Source organism: Eptesicus fuscus, chromosome 2, assembly GCF_027574615.1.
Source record: "Eptesicus fuscus isolate TK198812 chromosome 2, DD_ASM_mEF_20220401, whole genome shotgun sequence".
Lineage (NCBI taxonomy): Eukaryota > Metazoa > Chordata > Mammalia > Chiroptera > Vespertilionidae > Eptesicus > Eptesicus fuscus.
The window spans coordinates 102,181,041-102,199,058 of NC_072474.1; the positions used below are offsets into that span (position 1 = coordinate 102,181,041).

General features: G+C 40.2%; 1 protein-coding gene across 5 annotated transcripts in view; it reads right to left on the reverse strand.

The window, feature by feature from the left end:
* The window catches only part of RBPJ (recombination signal binding protein for immunoglobulin kappa J region), a 99,982-nt gene that overhangs the window by 20,630 nt on the left and 61,334 nt on the right, over positions 1-18,018 (reverse strand). For 4 of the 5 annotated variants that reach the window (XM_028143631.2, XM_028143625.2, XM_028143626.2 and 1 more), the window contains 2 exons: positions 13,746-13,784; positions 4,902-4,997 (listed from right to left, as the gene is read on the reverse strand). In XM_028143631.2, the coding sequence (XP_027999432.1) occupies positions 4,902-4,997; positions 13,746-13,784 (135 nt within the window). Of the gene's footprint in view, positions 1-4,901; positions 4,998-13,745; positions 13,785-16,675; positions 16,695-18,018 lie in introns of those variants that run through there. The other variant, XM_054729698.1, reaches the window with a different exon arrangement.

Below are 18,018 nucleotides of genomic sequence, written 5' to 3' on the forward strand. Positions count from 1 at the left end.
AAAATGCTGTGCTTTACTATAGCATACCTAATATAGTAGAGTCAAATCTCATTAAGTTTTCATAAAAAGTACTTATATTCCCATCTGAAAAATATAAAGAGGGCAAAACCTGTAAAAACTGGGTAGTACTGGTTGTCTCAAAAGTCCTATGATAAAATGGCATGAAACTAAAAAATTTGACAGGAGGCAAGACATTCTTTATCACCCAAAGCACTGACCAAGGTTCTTTATTGAAAGTGCTTTTTCAATCATGTAATAAACAAAAAAAAGACTCTTCAACTGCCTTTGAGCTAGCCTTGTTTTTTTAATCAACTCTACAACTATCCCAAAAAATTGTGATGTAATAGCAAATCCAATATAATCGAAACAGAGATTACTTCTGAAATGTGATGATGAATCATTTTAAAAATATTAAAACATCCTAATATTACTACCTCCTAAAAACAGCTAATGAATCAAACTTTCATTTCCACAGACTTCAGTAGTAACATAATAAAACAGAAGATAAGTTTATGTACCAAAAAAGATGGGGGGGAAGCATCCCTAATTAACAATTAGAACACACCTTTCTAACGAGGTGTGAAATAGATTTTTAAAATTTGAATAGATTGTTAATGTGTACCAAAAACTCAGTGAGTAAAAAGTTCGACCATCAGGAGGCCAGCTAACAGAGTTTAACAGCTGCTGTGAAAGGATATCCTATGAAAACAATGTGCCTTTTATTTTCTAATCTTTCCCAGTAGCTCTAAGCACCTATGACAAACAATGCTTTTTTATGCCACTTGGTGGCGATATAAACACATTTATGATTTTACTCATTTCCTAGTTCAATCCATTTTTTTTTTCAGAGAATGATTCAACAACTTTTCTCTCATATCCTGAGATAAGATCTGAAAAATACCTTACAGATTCAAAGAAGCCTTTTTATTCAGCCCAATATTTAAAATAGGTTAAATGAAATCCAAGCACATAATTTACATTATCTGACCACTTTGCAGAATCATTACCCTTTGATGACTATTCAATTCAAAAGCAACAAACAAAACAAAAAACACCTGGAACTGTCTGCATGCCACAGTTATCTCAATTAACACATTCTCAGTATGACTTCAGAGTCATCCTCTAATTATCTAAATGGCTTTACACTATTGCCTCAGCAGCATCACATCACCTTCACTACTGCTTAAGTACTTTCCTTGACAAAGTTGAAGGAATGTTAATGTCAAATGGCATCCCCATTTCTTTAATGGAAAATAGCCTCTACACAAAATAATCTTTAAAAGTTTATTTTTCAACTTGCAAAGATCTGCTTTCTTCCATGAAAAGGTAAAACTAACTACTAACATAAATGGGATACTGGATGTGCTAAGCAAACAAATTTTGTTATGAGGCACAAAAGTTAGTCTGAACAATTTATAATTGTAGGATAAAAAAATTTCCTGACCAAACTTTTCCAGAATCATTCACTGGAGTTATTTTATACGTTAAGAAGACTGTGGTCATGTCCCCAGGATACCTTCACGCTTTATGCCTTAGCAGCTTTTCAGAAAAGCCTAAATCTAGATCAACAAGCAAGAAGGCACATCTTCCTCTTCCCACTGTGCACTCTTCTCAATGAGTAAGGGACCAGACCTCTTCCAGGAAGGCTGGACTGCATGAATGTTTTCTTACTACTAATACTTAAAAAAAAAAAAATAAAAGTAATTTTAACAGGTTTCCATCTTTATTGTAAAACTAATACACGTCCACTTGAGAAACGTTACTACAAACATGTAAAAATATAGGAAAGTAGTTCTAGGTCTTTTAATGGTTTTCCCCTCATTCTTTGGAGGCTAGAAGCTTAGGCTCTTCAAGCTTTCCTCTGAGTGGTGTTTTAGATTGGCCAGGTCTGTGGTCGGCAAACTGCGGCTCGCGAGCCACATGCGGCTCTTTGGCCCCTTGAGTGTGGCTCCTCCACAAAATACCATGGCCTGGGCGAGTCTATTTTGAACAAGTGGCGTTAGAAGAAGTTTAAAAAATTTGGCTCTCAAAAGAAATTTCAATCGTTGTACTGTTGATATTTGGCTCTGTTGACTAATGAGTTTGCCGACCACTGGGCCAGGTCATATCCAAATAATAGGAAATAAAGGCAACCACAATAAAAATAAATAACCCTTAAATCAAGATTTTAACTTGATAGGCCACTACAGCTTCTTACTCATATACTTTTAACAGTGAGTAATAAATAGGGACATTATCTGGACTTAGATGTAATTTTTTTGAGTAGCTCTTCCCTTCTGTTATTGCCACTAGGCCTGTTATCCATCATAGCATTAAATGACATCCTAACTTTTAAAATTCCCATGAAAGATCATTTTGCATAGTACCTGGTCAACAGAAATGAAGAATAAATGATTTAATGAATGAATCCAATTGTACTAAAATGCACCTTCAAAAATCCAAAGAAAGGAAAGCAGCACTGCCTGAATTGGCATCCATACAGTAAGTATGTCTAATTGTATTTCCATTTGATCTAGCCCAGCCTCACTCAGCTGATGGTAAAAGGAATAATCCTAGGCAAAGTTAAGTTTATTTACAAAATGTGTGTTCTTTAGGCAACTTAACCTCATCCTCAAGCTCTGTTGTAAATAACCAACACTCAAACACAAAATGGAAGGCTATGGAAATTAGGGCAATAAAAAGAATAAGACATTTGGAATTATAGACCCAGGAGTTCTAATCCTGGCTACATGGATTTCCCAAGTGAACCTGGTATTTGATTTCTAGTTTACTCACTCACAGAATGGGGATTATACCTATTTATAAGATTATTCTGAGAATTAAAATTTAAAAACACTTATAAATGCACTTCCAAAACAATGTCTAGAAACTGTTTCTTCCTGAGATTCACTGTGAGGTGCAAGACTGGCCTAATTTGAGACTCATCTCAAATAATGAAGGTATTGCCTTGCTAGGTTTTGCTTAGGAAAAATCACACCAAAACTAAAAAGAAAAAAAGAGAAAGAACCAAATCTAAAAAGCAGATGATCGGCTATGCGTGCGTGCGCGCGCGCGCGCACACACACACACACTCACACACACACACACACACACACACTCAATTTCAATTCTCTCTCTCTCTCTCTCTGAACTTCGAGTATCAACTTCATAAAAAAAGAAGCCACTATCTTGATTTGGTCTCTATGTCCCAAACTGTAGATACCAACTTTTTCCAATATTTAACTGTACATCAGATGATTAGTTCTACTAGTAAAGAAAGATAAAATAATCAGAAATTTAGCAAGCTTGAATGATGATAAACAAGAACACTTGGCAGTATGAGTCCTAAATACTTTTTTCACTGGTTCATCCTCTTTGAGGACAAAATTATCATTAAATAGCTTCACCTACTTTTCAGCCCAGATTTAGAGAACTTTAAGGAAGAGACACCTTAATTTTCTTCCAGCATGTAAATTAATTTAATTATATACTTACATTCACTTATTATACATATGCTAAGATTTTCTTTATCTATTATTCTATCCATTCCTTTCAACCCAACATCCAAACCTGAGTTTTCATTCCTTTTCCCACTTTAGTGTCCTATCTTTCTAGCCAATTCAAAAAATCTTTCATCTTCCCCCATAAGCAAGCCTTTTGTCCATGAAATGCCTAATAGAAAAATGCTGCCTGAAAGACAAAGACTAGAGAAACTATTAAGAAAATTCTAGCCGAAACCGGTTTGGCTCAGTGGATAGAGCGTCGGCCTGCGGACTGAGGGGTCCCGGGTTCGATTCCGGTCAAGGGCATGTACCTTGGTTGCGGGCACATCTGTGCAGGAGGCAGCTGATCAATGTTTCTCTCTCATCGATGTTTCTGGCTCTCTATCTCTCTCCCTTCCTCTCTGTAAAAAATCAATAAAAAATATTTAAAAAAAAAAAAAAAGAAAAAAAGAAAATTCTAGGAATAAAGTGAAAATACAAACAACCGAAGTCCACAATCATACATCAAAAATACTGAAATTTATAAAATACTGTGACTAGTACTAAACATAAAGATCACTTTGGCCCTAACCAGTTTGGCTCAGTGGATAGAGCATCGGCCTGTGGACTGAAGGGTCCCAGGTTCGATTCCGGTCAAGGGCACGTGCCCGGGTTGCGGGCTCGATCCCAGTGGCGCGCATGCAGAAGGCAGCCGATCAATGATTCGCTCTCATCATTGATGTTTCTCTCTCTCCCTCTCCCTTCCTCTCTGAAATCAATAAAAATACATTTTTTTTAAAAATGGTACTCAGGGTCACATCCTATATAATAAAAGCCCAATATGCGAACATGCACTGACCACCAGGGGGCAGACGCTCCGACTGGTAGGTTAGCTTACTGCTGGGGCCCTGGAGCCCTCCTGCAATCCCACCCCAGCCAGTCAACCTCCCACAGTCCTGCCCCGGTCAGCCAGTCCCAACTGGCCCCAATCAGGACTGGGCAAGACAGGCCAGACATGCCCTGGACGAATCTGTGCACTGGGCCAGTTTCGGCCCAATCCCGACGGGCCAGGCCGAGGGACCTCACCAGTGCACAAATCCGTGCACCGGGCCTCTAGTTTATTTATAAAACTACATTTACACCAAAAGGAAAGCTACTTTTTTGAACGAGCTAATATATTCCAGAAATACTTACAGAACATCATGAAGCCCAAAAGAAAAATTATAGATTACAGTTTGTAATTATCAGAGATTCAACCAGATGATCTCTACTAAATCTGCCACAATTCACTTTGTTTCTCCTTCAATAGAGACAACTCCCCTATTTTTCATTTTGTACTTGCAAATATCCCAAGAGAAACCATTCTTGCATATTAACACATCATTTGCAAATTCATGTAACAGCTATAATGAACTACCCACCAGAAAATAATACTCTTACCTTTTTTCATTTCCATATGACTTCTGTGCAACTTTTGCGTGAAGAATAAGTACTGTTTGATCCCCTCGCTCTTTTAAATAATTCCGCATTGCTTCCCTAAAATAAAACACAAATATTACTATTACAGGGGTGAGGTTTAAAATATTACTAAGCTCTGTAATGAGAAAAATACTTGTGAGTATATTTTAAACAAGCAAATCTAAAAACAAAAACATGAAGGCAAAACAAACTCATTAACTAAATTTAAAGGATATTACACAATGGGGGCAATTAACACTGCTCATCTTCAACTCTATACTTTTTTCTTTAAAAGAAGAAAATGTCTTTCATTCTTGGAATTTAGGATGTAACTGAGCTAAACCACAATTACAACTTCCAGAATCACTATGTACACTGCTAAATTTGGCTTTAAATTGTTCATAAAATTAATGACATGCAATACTTTGTATTTAATGATCTACTTATTAGAATGAGTGTTTTTCATTGAATACAAAGCCATAACAAATCATTAGGTCATCCAAAGTTGTTATTAAATGTTCTTAAAATAACAAGCCTTACATAAGGACTAAGAAAGGGATATCTCATTTACATACAAACACACAGTTACTAAATAAATTTTCGGGGGAAAAGTTAATTCTTTCAAGTACAAAACACTCCAACTACCTATTTATTATGTATAAATTATATAAAAAGTTCCATGTGTTAAATATATTTATTCATTCAATTATTTTGCTAAGCAGTATAAAGAACACTAGGTCTACACAGATCAAATTTACAACTATTAATCAGCAGAATCACAATTCTGGAGATTTACACACAATACAAAAGTAAAGCAAAGTTGTTTCAAAGACAATAATCAGGAAACAGTTTTAGTAAGTCAAATGCTGTTTTACTTATATTATAAATAAAAGACAAATGTATTAGGATAGCTACACAACAGTAGTACAAATGTGGGGAATTCTAGACTTGTAGCACTTAGAGAAACTATGTGGCCTGGGGCAAATCATTTAACCTCAACCAGACTCAGTTTCCTATCCGATAATAACAGATGATATTGCTAATCTAACACAAAGTGCTTGAGGGGATTAAAGAGATAATCTAGAAGACAGCATTTATGTTTACTGCCTGAAAATCTGTTAGCTGCAAGACAGGGCAGGTTATAATGGTCCAATATATTGAGAATTTATCCCTATCCCTTAAAAGTTCAGTGAAGACAACAGCTCAGAAAACAAATTGTAATGAAATACGTGATCCAAAGAGAGGTATAAGCGGTAGGGGAAGGTCTATGTAAAGGAGGGGATGGGTGATAAAGGACTACATGTTAGGAAAACTTCTTAGAAGAGGTAATCTCTGAAGTAACAGGAGTAGACAGAACAAATAAGGCATCCCAGGGTCTGGGAGTAGTATGGAAAAAGTCACGACCAACCCTCCACATTTGGGTACAGTGAGATAGTCAAGCTGAGGAATAAGAAGTGAGAGTCAGAAATTAGAATCTCAAATTCTTTTGTTAAGATACTAACGTGAGCCATGGCCTTGAATAAAGCTGACAAACTGGGAGTCAAATTGTGAAAGGCCTGCCAAATCCCATGAAATCTGACATTTGTAACTTAAATACTCAGTATGAAAGTTTAAGCTAATTCAAATATCACTCTGATAGATGAGAATCAAAATAGTAGCAGTTAATAAAATTTTTTTAAAAACCTAGAGAAATACTTAAAAAAAATACACAAAAACAAACATCTCTTTGAAAATTGAGAAAAGATCATTTACTTTTTTATCTTTCCCCCTTTGTAGAAAACACCATGAGTGGAACTTGAATTTTTCAATCTACACAAAAGGCAATTAAATGATCTTGGGGATTTTTAAACAATTAATTTTCCTTCTTAGTTAATTCTAGTGGTGGAATAAAGAAAAGATCAGAAAACAGAGAGACAAGACACACTTGAAAAAAGGCTCATACACTACAAAAGAAGAGGCGGTAGTAGAGAAGATAAAAGACTTAACAACTTTTTATATCTTTTGTTTGGGGAGAAGTGGATATCCTCTCTAATAAAAGAGTAATATGCAAATTAACCATCACTCTGCTACACAAGCCACACCCACCAGCCAAGCCACGCCCACCAGCCAATCAGGGCGAGTATGCAAATTAACCCCAACCAAGATGGCTACCAGAAGGGAGGCTTGGGTTTCCCCGGCAACAGAGGAAGCCAAGCTTTCCACACACTCTGGCGGGCCCAGGCCTCCACTCAAGGAAACAAAGTTTCAATTATAGAAGATACATCAATCCCAAGAGAAATGGCTGCCGGCCACGGAGCGAGCAGGAGGCTTGGCTCCACTCCAGGCTACAAAGTTTCAATTGTAGAAGGTAAATAAATTCCAGATACCAGGGCCTCTGCTTGGGTCGCCAGGGGCGTGATGGCCTGCAAACCACCACAGGCCCCTCGCCCAGGCCTCTCCACACCCCAAGGGAACCCCACCATGATCCAGGACACCCTTCAGGGCAAACCAGCTGTTCCCCACCCGTGCACCAGGCCTCTATCCTATGTAATAAAAGAGTAATATGCAGATTGACCAGCACTCCAACACACAAGATCAAGATAGCTGCTCCTATGTGGTCAAAGATCCTGCCCCCATGTGGACACAAGATGGCCACCACAAGATGGCCAGCAGGGGAGGGCAGTTGGGAGGGACCAGGCCTGCAAGGGAAGGCAGTTGAGAGGGACCAGGCCTGCAAGGGAGGGCAGTTGGAGGCGATCAACCCTGCAGAGGAAAGGCAGTTAGGGGTGACCAGGCCGGCAGAGGAGGGAAGTTGGGGGCAAACAGGCTGGCAGGGGAGCAGTCAGACATCAATCGGGCTGGCATGGGAGTGGTTAGGGGGTGATCAGGCTTGCAGGCAGAAGTGGTTAGGGGCAATCAGGAAGGCAGGCAGGCTAGCAGTTGGGAGCCAGCAGTCCTGAATTGTGAGAGGGATGTCCGACTGCCCGTTTAGGCCCGATCCCACCTAAACAGGCAGTCGGACATCCCTCGAGGGGTCCCAGATTGGAGAGGGTGCAAGCTGGGCTGAGGGACACCCCCGCCCCTGTGCACGAATTTCGTGCACCGGGCCTGTATCTATAATAATAAAAGTGTAATATGCTAATTAGACCGGAAAGCTGAACAACTGTCCAGACGTCCTTCCGAACGAAGTTGGGGCTACGAGGGCCAAGCCCCTTGCACGAATTTCGTGCATAGGGCCTCTAGTATATTAATAAGCTGACATGTCAACGCTGAAGCGCCCCAGACCTCCATGCTGGAAGTATTCAACAGGTTGTTGGAAATACCTGTACTTCCAGAGAGGGGTCTGGGCTCCAAAAGTGGGTTTCACTGGTATATCGTTGGCAAATGAAGCCAAAAAGAAGTGAATGAAATCTCCCAGAATGAAAAGGAGGAAAGAAGCTGACTATGGAAGGTAAAACGACTGAATATCCGTATCAAAGGACCAGCTAATGTTGGCATCCATAAATGATGGTGCAAATTCCCATGAACACTCCCAAGGGTGGGAACAGAGAGAGCATATTCTCGAACCTGTTGGGTACTGGACAAAAGGTGCGGCCTGAGAAGGATAATGATGGTAAGAGATCTGGGTGTGGCTCTAAGTCAGGTGACTAACTACAGAGTTCAGAGTGGAATAAGAACAAACAACAAAAGCCAGGAGAAGGCACACATGTCCAGACCCTAACATGAAACTTGAAAAGTGATATATGTGAAAAGATCTCACTTAGGTCACAATATATTGTCCCTTCTACATAGTGTTGGATTCACTTTGAAAATTTGTTAAGACTTTTTGCTTTTATGTTCATAAGGAATACTGGTCTCTAATTTTATTTTCTTGTAATGTCTTTGCTTTTAGTAACATGGCAATACCGTCCTTGCAGAATGAATTGGAAAGTATGTTCTGCTCTCCAATTTTCTGGAATGGTATGTAGAGAACTGGTATAATTAATTTCTTAAATGTCTGGTAAAATTCAACAGTGAGATCACCTGAGCCTGTAGTTTTCTTTGTGGGAAGATATATAACTACAAATTCGATTTCTTTAACTATAGGGCTATTCAGGCTATAAGTTTCTTTTTGAGTAAGCTTTAGTAGTTTGCTGGTTTCAAGGAATTTGTATGTTTCTTCAAAAGCTTAATTTACTGGCAGAAAGTTATTCATATTTGCTTGTTATTCTTTAAATATTTGTAGAATCTGCAGTGATGTCATCTTTCTCATTTTTGACAGTAATAATTTGTAAATAATCAGATCTCTATCTGGTATGATTGTCCTGCTTAGAGTTCTTTAACATTTCTTGCAGCTCATGCCTGTTTGTGATTAATTATTTTTCTGTTTTTATGTCTAAAAAAGTCTTAATTTTGCCTATGTTGGGTATAGAATCCTAGGTTGCTATATTTTCCCCCTTGGGAAAACTGTCTTGCTCCACTGTCTTCTATCTAGCAAGGTTTCAGATGGAAAAAATCCTGTAATCTTTCTCTTTGTTCCTCTGTACATAATTTATCTTCTATCTCTATTGCTTTTAATATTTTCTCTTTATCACTGTCTTTAAGCAATTTGATTATGATGTGCTTCAGCAGTTTGTGCTTAGGGCTCACTGAGTTTCTTGAAACTATGGTTTTATAGTTTATCAAATTTAGAAAAATTTCAGCCATTATTTTTTCACATATTTTAGCCAAACCCTTCCCCCTTCAATGACTCTACATGTATTTTATCCACTTGAACATAAACCACAGCTCACTAAGGATCTTTTTTGTTCAGACTTTTTTTCATTTTGGATAGTTTCTATTGCTGTATTCAAGTTCACCAATCTCTTCATCAGCAGTGCATATCTGCAATTAATCCCAGGAATTGTATCTTTTTCTCTTTAGCACTGTGGCTTTTGTCTCTAAAAATTTGATTTGGATCTTCCCTTTTTTATCTTCCATGTCCTCTATTTAACTCATTCAATCCCTCCTCTAGCTCAGGGATGTGCAGTTAAAGCCTGTGGGCCAAATCTGACCCACTGCCCGTTTTAGAAGTAAAAAATTGTACTCCAATATACAGACACAACGACTAGTTTACACATTATCCATGTTTCCTTTTATGCTACAACAGAGTTGAGTAGTTACAAGAGAGGCTGTATGGGCCACATAAAACTAAACTATCGGCCATCTGACCCTTTCAAGAAAAACTGTGTAAACTCCTGATCTAAGTATCTTGAACATATTAGAAGACAAATATAGCTGTTAATATATCTAATTCTATTATCTGTGTCATTTCTGGGTTGGTTTTGACTGGTTTTTCTCATTATGGGTCATATTTTCCTTGCTCTTTGTATGACTGATATGTTTTGACTGACTACGAAGACTCAGTAAATTTTACGTTTTTGAGTACTGGATATTTGTCTATTCCTGTAAATATTCTTGAGCTTTGTTCTGATACACCAGTTAAGTTACTTGGAAAGAGTGTCATCCTTTCAATCTTGTTTTTAAGTTGTTAGGTGAAACCAGAGCAACATGTAGTCTAGGCCTAATTTTGCAGCACTATGGAAGCAAAACACTTCTGAGTACTCTAGTCACTACACGTGACTTATAAGATTTTTCCACACTGGTTTCTGGGAACAGGTCCTATTTGTAGTAGTGAGTGAGCTTTAGGAATTCTTTCCTCTAATTCTTTAGGTTGGTTTCCCCCCAACCTTAGGTAGTTTCCTCACACACACGTGATCTATACTCAGCTCATGATAGAGGGAACCCTCTGCAGATCTCTGGAACTCTGCACAGCACTTTCCTCTCCAGTTCTCTGCCCTGGAAACTCCAGCCACTGTGGCCTCCTTGGAGTCCCAGCTCCATCTCACCTCAAGGTGCTTACTAGGCTCCATCTGGATGCCCCCTCCCTAATCTTGTCTTGGAAACTCTCCCCAGCCACTAAGCTGGAGCAATCGTAGGGCTCACCTCATTTGTCTCCTGTCTCTCAAGGATCACCTGTCCTTTCTTGCCTGCCATCCAATATCTTGAAAACCACTGTTTCATAAATTTTGTCCAGGTTTTTAGTTGTTTCAGGCCGGAGAGTAATTCCAGTCCCTGTTACTCCATCTTGGCCAGAAGTAGAAGTCCTAAAAGCTACTAAAATTTTCCAAACAGGGAAAATTGCTTAAAGGGTAAATGGAAAATCATGATAAAGTAGTTGGGCCTAACTATATTATTTTATGTATTTAAGGAAAGGAATTTTTCCTTATGTTTATTATCATAGTATTGATTACTATTTTTACAGGGTATCCAATTAAGTAACTAATTTATCCATCAAAATATATTTTATTGTTAGGAGTCACTCCAACCTACTGCTGCTGGTAATGAAATAAAAATATTTATCAATCAATTCTTAAATTATCTATACATGTGAATTCAGCAATTCCACTTAGTATTTCTTCAAGATAAGTAACTGAAAATATATTCACATGAACCTGTGAGACAAGTTATATTTTCCTAGCCCACTTCATGTAGAGTATTTATGTAATGCCTTTTTGAAAGTTTTTTAATGTTGAAGTAGTTTCAGAATTACAGAGAAGTTGTAAAAGTAGTAAAAATAATTCCTAGTCCCCTTTCCCCCAAACTCCAAAACACTTTGCCATGTTTGTATACTATGTTTTAAAACCATTCAGGAGCACATTGTAGACATGTCATCCCTTTACCCAAAATACTTTAGTGTTTATTTCTTAAAACAAAGGCACTCTCTTATACAATCACAATGCAATACCATGGACACAATATCTGTAACTATAGATTTTATTCACAGGTCGCCACTATCCCACTAATGTCCTTTACGAGGAGGGGAGGGGCAGTGTTGAGAAACTACTGCCCTCAGGCCAAATCAGAATGGCTTCCAGTTTCTCAAAATTAAGTTGAGCTGGAACAGACATGCCATTCATTTACATGTTTTCTATGGCTTATTTGGGGATATAAAGACAGAGCTGAGAAGTCACAACAGACTCGGTGTGGCTCAAAAAGCCTAACATATTTGTTATCTGGCCCGTTAATAGAAAACGTTTGCCAACTCTACCTTTAGATCAAAAGAAAAAATTTTTCCTGGCTGAGGATTTAGTTGAATTTATAGTTGTCATGTCTTTTTTTTTTTTTTTTTGATTTTTTTACACAGAGGAAGGGAGAGGGATAGAATTAGAAACATCGATGAGAGAGAAACATCGATCAGCTGCCTCCTGCACACCCCCCACTGGGGATGTGCCCAAAACCAAGGCACATGCCCCTGACCGGAATCGAACCTGGGACCTCTCAGTCCGCAGGCCGACGCTCTATCCACTGAGCCAAACCGGTCAGGGCTAGTTGTCATGTCTTGTTGGTCTTCTTTAATGAGATATTCCTGAGTCTTTGTTTCTTATGCTCTTGAAAAATCTGAAGAGTAAATGCCATTTATTTTATAGAATGCTCCTCATTTGCATGTCTGATGTTTCCTTATGCTTACATTTATACATTTACACATTTTTGCAAGAACAGCACAAAGGTAATATTATGTCCGTCTCAGGATGCACATAATATTTATTTGTCCTACTGTTAGTGTTTATTTAGAAGACTTCATTAAGGTGGTGTCTGCCAGGTTTCTTCGTTGACATTACTATTTTTCGCTTTATAAATAATACATACTTTGCGAGGACACACTTAGAGACTATGTAAATATTTTGTTTCTCATCAGATTTTAAACCAATAGTTTAAGCATTCATTGATGATTTTTTGCCTGAAACAATTGTTGTAGTGGTTGCCAAAGTGTGATTTCCTAGTTCCGTCATTCCTTCGACATTAGGTAAATTTCTTCTGTAAGAAAAAGCTCTCTCCTCTGCTTCATTTACTGAATCATTTCTTAACTCAGTGTAGACTTCTTAACTGTCATTTTATTATATGGATTTTAATCCATTCCTATAATTTATTTTGATGATCAAAGTGCCCATGATTTGGCTAAAAGGAAGCCTCTTCAAGCTGGCTCCCTTGGAATCCTTGGCATGTCTCCATCATTCTTTGAGTGCAACAGCTTTTAAGAAATAGCAAAAATGTGGAAATTATCCAAATGGCCATTAATATAAAAATTAAACAAAAGCAGTGTGAGGACAAGGTAGAGAATGAAGTAGAAGATATATATATACAGAACAATGGTCAAATATAATATCAGACTTTAAAAAGAAGAAAAAATACAGGCATATGTTTATATGTGCTTATAATTTTCATGAAAGATACTAACAATGCAGGGTTAGCATTAACTCTAGGACTAAAACTGTGAAACTGAGTGTCTTACTTTTTATTTTACAACCACTGACTGTTAAAAATTTTTTAAATAATTTTCAAGATTAATACTTTTAAAGTTAACATTTGTAATTAAATATTATAAAATTAATTTATATCATTGGAACACAGTATATTTACAAAAAAATTAAAATGGATAAAACCTTATGTTTTCTGTAAAATTCTTTTCTAAAAGGATATATTAAATATCTTTCAAGTCCCATGTAAAATCAACAAATTGTGACTGGCTAAATGCAGCCAGATAGAGAAAACTATTGTTTACACTGTAGCCCTTGTGATATTAACTATATGATACCCAAGATTAATTATTCAAAGGCTTAATTTCCCCTTTGAAACATATCCACTTATCCTGTTATTTTTATGAGGGATGAGGGGGTGCGGGATAGAGAGGATGGGACTAAGCTTATAATCTAGATACCAATATATCAATAACTTCATTTCAAGAGCACCTAATATAGTTTTGAAAATGACAGGATCTAACACTTGTATGAAATGTTTTATTGAAAGGCTGACCAATATAATGCTTACCTAGTGAGTCGTTTAGGTGGAGGCCGCTCACCAAATTTTCTGGAAAAAAAAGAAAAAAGAAAGAAAAAAGTTAAATAGGCTATATGACATACTCCATAAGCATTTTAGGAAACATGAAATCTCCTTCATAACATATACTTCAACCCTACTGACCAGTGAAAAGAGAAATCCTCTAGTAAACATCTATACCCAGAAATAGCAAAATACAAAAATGATTCCTAAACAAAAACAGCACACTCGAAGTAGGCCTCTGAGCATGTAGCACACTGATTAGATGAGGATTTCCAGTACCTTTCAGAGATACTTTGCAAAAAAAACCACTAACCAAAGTCCCTGTCTCACACCATCTATAGCACCCAGAAGAATCCTCACAGCCCAAGAGGTGGTGTAGAGGTCACAAGTGTTTATCACGAGCTGGCACTGAGCTATACATTTTTAATACACTCTTCTCTTTAGTCATCCTATCTAATAAAGAGGGAATATGCTAATTGACCCTCACACCATCGCAAAGATGGCAGCACCCATAGCCAATAAGGAGGGAATATGCTAATTGACTGCCCCGCCCTCAAAGATAGCAGCGCCCACAGCCAATAAGGAGGGAATATGCTAATTGACTGCCCCACCCTCAAAGATGGCAGCGCCCACAGCCAATAAGGAGGAAATATGCTAATTGACTGCCCCGCCCTCAAAGATAGCAGCGCCCACAGCCAATAAGGAGGGAATATGCTAATTGACTGCCCCACCCTCAAAGATGGAGGCGCCCACAGCCACAAGATGGTGGTGCCCAGTCCCCTCAGCCCCACTGGGGTGGCAGGTGCGTGGCAAGGCCGGGCCCACGCACGCCTGCCTCCAGAGTCCCCCAGTCCCCTCAGCCCCCCAACCGCCCAGGGCTGGCCCGAGGTGCAGGCAAGCCTTCGATGGCGGCTGCCCAGCCACCCAGGGCCTCCCAAGGCTCAGGTAACGAGGGCCAGCTGAGGCTTGCGCTGCCAGCAATGGCAGCAGCAGAGGTGTGATGGGGCCTCACCTTCCCCTGATCGCCGGGTTGCCTCCCGCCCTTGAGGGCTCCCGGACTGTGAGAGGGGGCAGGCCAGGCTGAGGGACCCACCTCCAGTGCATGAATTTTCATGCACCGGGCCTCCAGTTATAAAATAATTCTGTAAGGTAGATATTTGCCCATTTTAAAGATGTAGAAAGCATCTTGCCCAATGTCACAGAGTAAATAAATGGCAGGCAGAGTTGAGATTGAAACCTACAAGCTGACAACATAACTAGCATATGGTATACTCCCCTTCATAAAGAAACTAGAGGCCTGGTGCACGAAATTTGTGCATGGAAGGGGGGGAATCCCTCAGCCTGGCCTGCATCCTCTTGCAATCTGGGACCCCTTGGGGGATGTCGGGCCTAAACCGGCAGTTGGACATCCCTCTCGTAATCCCAGGATGCAGCATGCACCAGTGACTATACTTTTCATACAGGTGAAAGGCATCTTGCTGTTGTATGGGCAGCTACATTTTTTTGCCCTGATTATAAAAAGTAGTACATAACATGATCCTTCTGAGGCAGTTGTACCATTTTCCCCATCTTATGGAGGGGGGGGGGGAACTAAAGCAGAGAGAAGTAATTGGCTTTGTCACACAGTAATAAGTGTCAGAATCAGGGCTGACCACAAAATGTGCAAGCCAAAGTCCATGCATGTCATCGCCGCATCATCCTGTTTCTTTTCAGTGTTAGAGTAGCCTTGCCAGGTTTTCATTTTTAAATCTAAGAGACTGTTTCCAATATATAGGGTATAGTTCCTAGGCCTGGCCAGCGATCAGGGCAATCTGTGGGGTGACCGGTGGGCAGGGCGATCGGGGGGTCCCCGCTGGCACCCACCTTGGCCGGAAGGCTGGCACCACATGCTGGCCGGCCCCGTTGCCCAATTGCCACCTTTGGTTGCCTCTCTCTCGGGGGCAGTGCGCGTCATAGCGACCGGTCCTTCTGCCGTTTGTTCGATTTGCATATTAGGTTTTTATTATATAGGATAGGCTAAATGGCCTAACACAGTGGTCGGCAAACTGCAGCTCGTGAGCCACATGTGGCTCTTTGGCCCCTTGAGTTTTTAGCAAAGGCCAGCTTAGGAGTACCCTAATTAAGTTAATAACAATGTACCTACCTATATAGTTTAAGTTTAAAAAATTTGGCTCTCAAAAGAAATTTCATTCATTGTACTGTTGATATTTGGCTCTGCTGACTAATGAGTTTGCCGACCACTGGTCTAACAGAAGCCTTTCAACTAGTTGACAGAGGGCATTACTCAAGGGTGAACTGTATTACTATTTTTTAGTTGTAACTGGTTAAGACAAAATAACTAAATAAAGAAATTAACTATCTCTATATATAAAAAGGCAGCTACCAGAACGGCCATAACGACCTAACAACCAGTTACTATGACGCCCACTGTGGCCAGGGAACCGGCCTGATCAGAGGGTGGGGCTGGTGGCCAACCTTTCGGCCCCTCCCCCCTGCCGGCCTGCCCGTGATCGGACTCTCCCACCCCAATCAAGAGTGGGTCCTGCTGGCCAAACACCCCCTCCTCCCCATCCCCCGGCCAGCTGCGCCCCCAATCAGCCCACTCCACCACAATGGGCCTGCAGTCCCTCCCCCTGGCTGGCCCGCCATTGATCGCACACCCCCACCCTAATAGGGAGTGGGGCTGGGCAGCCAACCTCCTTCAGCCCCTCCTCCTAGCCACCCCACCCCTGGTCACACTCCCTATCCCAATAGGGGGCAGGGCTGGCCAGCCAACTTCCTGCAGCCCCTGCCCCCAGCTCCTCCCCCTGGCTGGCACCACCCCTGATCGCCACCCCACCTCAATAGGGGGCGAGGCTGGCTGGCCAACCTCCTGCAGCCCCTCTCCCTGTCCGACCATGCCCCCGATGTGCCCCTACCCTAATAGGGGGCAGGGCTGGCTGGCCAATCTCCTACAGCCCCTCCCCTCAGCCGTCCCCCCCCAGCCCGATCAGGGGCAGGGCTGGTCAGCCAACCACCAATGGCCCCTCTCCCAGGCCACTGACCCCTGATTGGCACCCCCCACCCACCCCCATTTGACTTAAGATTTCTCTATATTTGTGATGTTAAACAAAGTTATTAAGTTTGATGATGAAAGTTTTAAAAACCCATGCAGCTCATTTTGTTGAGTAATTTAATACTATATGATATTGTTTATGACCTCATCATTTATAAACAATGGGTGTCTGTGACTAGGAATATTTTGGTATTTTCATTAACTCTGAAATATTGGGAAGTGACTTTAATTGAAGTAGCACTAAAAAATGAGCAAATAACCCACATTTCTGTAAGAATTACTTACTATTCTCTTTGATTTTATCCGATAAGATAATCAACTTTTAAAATAAAAACCAAAAACCAAACCAAAAATATATATTTTAGTAGTAACATCAGCAAAGCTGTTGAAGACCACAGGTTTCAGAACACTGAACTGTTGATTAACCCATGATTTGCAGTTATGGAATGAAAGGCAAAAATCTACTCATAAATCTTTTTTCAAGAAAAGATGTTTTTTAACCTTCAAAACTGATTAAATGTAGCATTACAGCGTATGATTTAAGTAAAAATGCCTCACTAGGTTTGATATAGAATCCTATATGATAAAAGCCTAATATGCTAAGTGTCTGGTCGTCCATTCAACCAATCAAAGCATAATATGCTAATGATATGCTAAGGCCGCTCAACCACTCACTATGATGTGCACTGACCAGCAGGGGGCACACAGTTGACCAGTCGCTATGACATACACTGACCACCACCACCAGGGGGCAGATGCTCTGACTAGTAGGTTAGCTTGCTGCTGTGGTCCAGCCAATCAGGACTGAGCAAGATGGGCTGGACACATCCTGGAGCCCTTCCACGGTCCCTCCCTGGCTGGCCAACCTCCCACGTCCCTCTCTGGCCCCAATTGTGCACAGTGGGGTCCCTCGGCCTGGCCTGCACCCTCTTGCAATCTGTGACCCCTTGGGGGATGTCAGAGAGCCAGTTTCGGCCCGATCCCGCAGGCCAGGCAGGCCAAGAGACACCACTGATGCACGAATTCATGCACCGGGCCTCTAGTATTTTCTAAATCCCAGGGAGTTTAAGGTATCTTTAAAACACTTCTTTGCTTATATATTTTAAGAGCAAAGTTAACTTTATAAAGATAAACAAAGTGAGGTGCAGCCAGAATCTACCTAACTGCTTAAAATGCTAAAAATTTTAGAGACAGTTAACAAATAAG